This window comes from Amborella trichopoda, chromosome 8 (assembly GCF_054954075.1).
Source record: "Amborella trichopoda isolate Santa Cruz 75 chromosome 8, AtrichopodaSantaCruz75HAP2 v2.0, whole genome shotgun sequence".
NCBI lineage: Eukaryota > Viridiplantae > Streptophyta > Magnoliopsida > Amborellales > Amborellaceae > Amborella > Amborella trichopoda.
The window spans coordinates 5,433,420-5,440,977 of record NC_142343.1 but is presented as its reverse complement, the minus strand read 5'-3'; the positions used below and the strand labels follow the sequence as shown (position 1 = coordinate 5,440,977).

General features: G+C 35.5%; 1 protein-coding gene across 7 annotated transcripts; it reads right to left on the bottom strand.

The window, feature by feature from the left end:
• Positions 1-1,412: 1,412 nt before the first annotated feature.
• On the bottom strand, positions 1,413-7,092 carry LOC18436271 (tropinone reductase homolog At5g06060-like). Of its 7 annotated transcripts, XM_088873485.1 has the most exons (6): positions 5,511-5,872; positions 5,168-5,242; positions 3,875-4,082; positions 2,491-2,704; positions 2,044-2,150; positions 1,413-1,891 (listed from the first exon to the last, which is right to left on the bottom strand). In XM_088873485.1, the coding sequence occupies exons 3-6, from the start codon at positions 3,980-3,982 to the stop codon at positions 1,712-1,714; spliced, it is 609 nt and encodes a 202-aa protein (XP_088729611.1). In that variant the 5' UTR covers positions 3,983-4,082; positions 5,168-5,242; positions 5,511-5,872; the 3' UTR covers positions 1,413-1,711. The 7 variants fall into 7 exon arrangements, with proteins under 7 accessions (XP_088729611.1, XP_088729608.1, XP_088729610.1 ...); XM_088873482.1 differs by lacking the exons at positions 5,168-5,242; positions 5,511-5,872 and adding an exon at positions 5,960-7,092; XM_088873484.1 differs by having other exon boundaries at positions 5,168-5,872.
• Between the last annotated feature and the right edge of the window lie 466 nt (positions 7,093-7,558).

Here is a 7,558-nt window from a genome sequence, read left to right as displayed (position 1 = left end):
AATGGATGTGCATAGTGAAATTAAAAGAAAAAATAGAAATGGATGTGCGCAACACAGTGATAAGAGAAATATAGGATGTGCATAGGAAAAAGGGAGATAGGATGTACATAGGAAAAAGGGAGATTGGCTAGAGATAGAGGATTATAGGATATGTATAGGTGAGAGGGAGATGGGCTGGAGATAGAGGATGATAGGAGAAAGGGAGATTAGAGACGAATAGAGGATTATAGGATGTGTATAGGTGAGAGGGAGATGGGCTGGAGATAGAGGATGATAGGAGAAAGGGAGATTAGAGAGGATTATAGGATGTGCATAGGAGAAAAGGAGATAAGATGTACATAGGAGAAAGGGAGAAGCTAGAGATAGAGGATTATAGGATGTGTATAGGTGAAAGGGAGATTGGCCGGAGATAGTGGATTTTTTTGACGTGCGCAGTCAGTTGAGAGAAAAAATAGGAATAGATGTGGGTAAGACGGTTAATGATAAAATGTGCATAGGAGTAAGGGCGATTGATTCGAAATGGAAGATTTTTTTTGCCAGAGACGGGCGTAGTTAGATTATCAATGAATACATAGGAGCGCCAATGATAGGATGTATATAGAAAAAAGGGCGATTGGCTAAAGACAAAGGATTTTTAAGAGACGAAATTAGATTACCTTAACCGTTACACGCTAACTAGGGTAATAATAGATTTAGATTACTCTACGCGCGTAATGGATTTTACTGTCATTGCGTGTAATAGATTTTACGTATTTTGGAAAAATCTTATGTACTCTATTATATTTTTTTACTATTCTTATATTTCTATTTTTTTTAAGGTTCTTATATTGATTTTTTTTAAAGTTCTCATATTTTCTTGTAATATGTTTCCCAGTAATAGATTTTCAAGTACCAAATCCAATGTACTACACATTTTTCAGTCTTTAGAATTATAGTGTGCTTTCTCATGACAAACTTTAGTCTAAATTCACAAAGCGAAATCCACATAGAATAATAAAATAAATAAAGGGAAATGTTTCTATGTAATTCATCTGCATACAAGTTATATGTGACCCCATTTATTAGTCTTTCGATTCAACGGCTATGATTGTTTATACCACAATGTCACGTCAAACATTGTTTTATTTTTCATTTTTTTCTACAAAATATTTTTGGATGAAATTTTGGGTTCCCATCATAAAATTAATAAAACGAAAAACAAATATTTTCTATAAAAATAAATAACCAAAATACCCAGGGGTATTCTGGTAATTTTTATAGTTTAAAATATTTTATTATTATTTTTATCATGTCCGCCCTTGTCAGATATATGCATGCTCCAAATTTTGCTTCAAAATTATTTGTATAATAAAAATAAAAAATAAATAACTATAAGCCATCTGATCAAGTTCTGACAGTTACGAACTAGCTTGTGAACTCAAGCCATCTAATCAGATCTGACTATTGAGACAAGGGTTACATATACTATATATGTGGGTGGGTTCACATAGAAAGCCAAATCCACATAAATGCATAAAGTTTGTGCAATGCAAAATGATCAAAATATCTCCCCTTATTCCTAGATTAACGCAAAACTCTTATAAGAGCTACTACCAACAAGCCATCAATCCAAATTATTACCTCAACCCATTAATGTTTTCACACAGGGCCTTAAAACTTAGAGCCCTAAAATTTTAAGAGACAGAGATGTGATCTGGATCAAATTTCCTTGTCATGGATACCAGCCATTGACAGTCATTCCACCGTCAACACAGATTACTTGACCTGTGATATACGATGCCGCTGGCATGCAAAGGAATGCAACCAAAGATGAAACTTCCTCTGGGTCCCCTACACGTCGCATAGGGGTTCGGGCGACTATCCCTGCTAACCACTCCTTATTTTCTAAAACCTGTGAAAGAAATAAGATAAAAGAACCATGAATAGTTGCAGTGGCCATGACTACTAGTAAATAAGATAAAAGAACCATGAATATTTCAGTTGCCATGACTACTACCAGTGCTATTACTATTAACAACCACGAAATGTTGAAAGGGCTCTCACATCTTTCACAAACGGTGTCTTTATAAACCAAGGTGCCACACTGTTGGTTCGAATTTTGTCATTCGCCCACTCACAAGCCAGATTTTTTGTAATTTGGTTCATTGCAGCTGTTAAAAAGAAATTCCAAACAGAAAACATAGGTGATAAATTAGGATTTTAAAAACTCAAGTTTTTGTATGCAATATGGAAGACTAAGTGTCAAAAATGTAAGTTAAAGGTAAAGCTTATCCAATGGACTTGGTAAAAGGTAGTCCAAGCTAATCCATGACCCATTCCCACTGGGGCACTGATAAATGGTGGGAGACTAATTGTGAAAGAGTGAATGCTCCTATGGGCTCCAACACAGTTAATCACCAATCATCCATGGAGAGGATCAGAGAGTGGATGTGGGCTGGGACTACCATATACCATACATAGAACTACGGTGCACATTCCATTTAAAATTACCTTTAGTAGCACCATATAAGCTACAATGTGTGCCAACCACCCCAGTAACAGAGGAGTTGAATACAATGCTTCCTGCTCCTGATGCTTTCAGAAGAGGATGTGAGAGTTGGCACATATGGTAAGCAGATTCAAAATTGGTCATCATCATAAAGGAGAAGTCTTCAGCCGTAAACTCCACAGTAGATTTTCCTATGGCTGTGCCAACATTATTCACCTAAAGCCCGGAAAACGCAAAGATTCACCGACTCTTTGCAGTAGTAAGTCAACAACATAAACTTAATAATCCCAAGCATATTTTTCAAAACAAATTTTCCTTTGATTATTGATTAGGATTGGCACCAAAAGCGCAATTACCATGCTGAATTTGATCCTAAAAATATGGAATTTACTTGTCAATGGAAAAGAAACGAAAATCAAAGAGCCTAATATTCACCACAAAGAAAATGGGAAATGCAGAAATGAGAAGTCTCAAACAGAAAGAAGGAAAAGAGAAATAAAGTCATCAAGATATTTCAAACATAAAGTAATAGTATAGACTGACAAGCTATGTGTTGCTCGGCTGTTGTTCAAAGAAATTTGATGTTGTTTGGTCATTTTCAAAAAGCATGAGTTATTATGATTGCTCCACATAGAGATTTGAGAGAGAAGTTAAGATGGTGTGAATTAGACAGAGTTCAGCATTTGGATTTTGGAGTACATAAAATTGGGTTGCTCTGATTTTTCTTGAGAAGGAAATCATAGGGAGAAACAAGATATCAATAAAAGAAGGCTAGAGAGTAGATGAAAAAAGAATTTCAAATAATTTTGGCCCTAAATGCCATGAATATATAAACACAACATTAAGCCCACTGATCAAAGAAAAGCCCAATGATAACCCTAGAAATTAGAAAAGCCTTCAATCATTAGTGTCTTGACAGAAAGATACTCAAAAGAGTTAATAAAAGGGAAAGTATACCATTGACCGGCGGCTTATGGTATATGGTACACCATATGAACATGATTGTGTCTATAATTGTAGTTCAAGAAATCACAATTTAGCGAACACCTACTCTTTATCGCAACTTAATCATGGAGCCAGGCTCCAAAGTGAATACTGTCTTATGCATTTTTATACTTGCATTTTGATAACTTATTAATTCATACATTCATCCAACTTTAACATAAAAGAACATATCAGATTTGGAATGGGAAATAACAAAGATGGAACTTTTACAATACTATGAAAACAATCATGAAAAATAAATAAAATGCCCATACAGTTCCTATCCAATTTCAGAAATGTTAAAAATTTCTGAAGTGAAAAATTCGCATAGAACAGCAGAAGAAGCAATATCAAACTCAGTTATAAAATGTGTATCATAGGGAGCAAATGTATGAAACTTACGAGGATGTTGAGTTTTCCTTTAAAATGTGAAGACACTGCTTCGATCAATTTGTGCCGATCTGGGCGTGATGATAAATCACAAACTGAACCATGAACATCCAACCCCATACCCTTCCACTGGTACAAGCATTTGTTAAGATCATCTTCATTGCGAGCACAAGTATATACCGATGCTCCAAGTCCGGCCAATTCCTCTATGATAGCATGTCTGCAAAAAGTTTGAAGTAGGCAAATTACAGTAACGCGTAGGTCAACAACACTTGAATCTTGCATCAATATCAGATTTGTCAATATAATAAGTTTCAACCATCCTTTCAATTTAAGAACAAGAAAATAATAATCAGTGTTTTGATACAGATTCGTGTATCACGAAAGGAAGTTAGAGATAAATGATTTCATGAAGAAGCGAAGCCCAAGTATTTCCTTGAAGGCTTTACATCGTCGATACATGTACAATTAGTTAGCCCTGAATTTCTTAAGATAACTCCCAACCTTCTCTTAACAGTTGAATCTTAAAACAAGATTCAAGGTAAGTGAAGTGGGCTTTCTCAAGCAATCTTTCACTTAAAAGAATCCCCCCAAAAATCCACTCAACTCCATGCAAGGAAACAGCTAAGTTTCTAATCAATCTCCCCAAAAAGAACCAGCCAACCGGACAATATGGGTTCAAGCTCAATTAACTACTCCCCCCACATCACATAGCACTCAAAGAAAAGAACACCAAGTTTGGAAAAATGGGTTCATGCTTAATAATGTGCTCCCCCAAAATACTATAGGACTCCAAGAAAACAACCACCCAAATTGTCTAAGGTAGGGCCCCAAGCAAAGAACTACATTTAGGAAAATAGGCCTTTTCTTGAACATAGATTTTAGTTCAACTAGTTGCTCCCAAGAAGCCTATACAAACAGAGACTAGCATAACTAGCACCATTCCCAACTGTAAATGAGAAGAAAAATAGAGTCAGTGTAAAAGAAGGGTTGCTACACTGACTAGTGGATGGATAGTATTCTGATTCAACCAAATAACTGGGTAATAAACAATAAATATCATTTATTACTTCACTTGATTCTTGTTCTCAAACAAAAAAATAAGAAATTTAATGATGACAATCAAATAAAACAGGAAATGAAAGCACATTAACCAGCACTAGTTTAAAACAATACTACGACGCCATAAGCAGCATCCTACTATAACACACACTATTACCATTTGAACCCATCATCAAAGAGAAAAATTAAAAAGTTGAAGATGGTAACAATTGTGATAGTCATCAAATGAGTCAGGAGCTTAACGATCGAATTGTAGCAACAATGGCACCAAAATATGCGAAACGATATTAGTTAAGAACCAATCTGAAACATGAGGATCTGTGAGAGCAAACAAATGAGTAAGTGACTACAATTCCAATTCACAACAAATGAGATACTAAGAAATAAAATCAGATTGAGCTAGACGAGATTAGTTCCCTACAAACCCCTCTAAAAAGCCGAAAAAAAGAAAGTTCATCTTCATTCATCATCGTTTAAGCCTTATCCCAATTATTTGCGGTGGGCAATATTTAACTATATTAGTCGTGTTCCACCCCTCTAGGTGCAAGAAACAAGACAATTTGGCAAAGTTTAACGCGCCGCTTACCTTACAACAACCCACCTCTATACCGGAGCTTGCTGCTCACTTAACACAACCCACCCCTTTTACTTTACCCGAACTTGAGACGGGTTAAGAGAGGATTTAAGATCCTCACCATTAGACCGTTAAAATAATAAAAAATAAAAAATAAAAATAAAAACATCTTTCCATCTAATCATTTTGTGGTCATAATTTTACGGGAAGAAAAGAGAGAGAGCACAAGCATGCCTCAACACACAAAGGAAGAAGAGAGAGACCCAATGCCTTTGGTGCCACCAGTAACAAGAGCAGTCATGGCATGCAGAGACCATCTGTCCCCTCCTCTTCTTCCCCTGCTGCTCTCCTCGCTTTCTTCACCCATTTCTTCTGTATAGAACGAGCCTTTTGGGCTATTTTGTTTTCACAATCTTGTGTGGTCAAAAGAACCACATGATGGACCGCACTCATTTTCTTACTTTTGTCCTCTGCGTAATGTGGGTCTCTTGACATTTTGCTTAATGTGGGTCTCTTGACATTTTCCAGCACACTCATTTTCTGAGTCCTCATGGACCACTTCTTTGGTCCTCTGCTTAATGTGGGTCTCTTGACATTTTGCCATAAGATGATCTGCCACTCCATAATATGATACAAAGGACTCTATAATATACTGCGACGGTTCCATTAGAGAGTCCGTTTACATTATCTCCGAACATATTCTTCGTCTTAGTTGTGGGGGTGCTTGTGATCTGTCATTATTTTAAAAAACGGATCATTGACTCGGATCATCTGGATCGAATTGGCAAATCCGCAATCAGGTTAGAGAATCGATCAAATAGGATGACTTATTATTGCAGCCTGAAGATAGCCTCTCTCTCCCTCCCTTTTCATAGTGTGTCAAGGCATGATTGGTTACTATTGTCACTACCAACCAGATGAATGAATCTTTTTTCTAGATTTAGGAATGCATCAAAGTCTTTTTCCATAAACCTCTTTTGACAATCAGGAGAGAGACGTAGAGATTTAATTTTTTTTAAAAAGAAAAAGGTAATTCAAGAAAAAAACTATAGGGTGATTATGCCCACCAAGTATGGAATGTCAAAATTAAATAATAATAATAATAATAATAATAATAAAAGAAAGAGAGAGAGAAACGGGTGGAAAAGTATAAAACAACTAGTTATCAAAAAAATTTAAAATAAAAAATATGCTGGTATAAGACCCACCACCTCTTAAAGAAAGTTAAACAACTGTTTATCAGAAATTTTTAAAATTAAAAAAATAATATTTGAAGACCGAAGACCCACCTCAAACAAAGAAACAATAAAACTTTTTTACATGTGAAGAAGAGGTAATAACCTCATTAATCTAGAATATGGGTATCAACTCATTACTTTGAAACCATGATCGCCCAAATTCTATTAAGCAATCGTACTCTTGCACTTGCAAAAGCGTGCTCATCGATTCAACCCCATAAAGCACAACTCTGGGAACGACGAATTGCAGAGATCAGCTCAGATTAGGTTTAACCACGCCATTCAGCCTAAATCGATTAAATTGTGGTCTAATTGAAGGCCCCTCAGTGTTTTAGAGAGAGAATAGTTTTAGAGATAGAAAGAGAGGGATGGTGCGAACGACAGTTTTTAAACTTGGCCTCGGCCTGTGGAGAAGGCGGAGTACCATGATCCGATTTTTTATATGGTATACACATTCTCTTTTGTAATCATATATGATGAAGTAATCTTTTTTTTGGCCCTTTTTAAAAAAATAAAAAATAAGCCTTGTTTAAACAACACGCTACTTAAGCATTTGTGAAAGGAATAAGTATCTTATTATATTGGGTGCGTTTTTTATAGACCCTGAGCTCTAAACAATCAAATTAGAGCCTACCTTCAAATAGTGTCGTGAAATGTGATTTCAATACTGAAAATATTTGTAATAGTCTTAAAATATATTTTTATATTTATTTATAAAGCTTTAACCTTCAAAATAGTATATAAAAATCTTGAAAATTTGACGGTCCAAAAATGCGTTACAAGATAAACTATTTCCAAAACTTGAAATCTATTTTTTCTCAT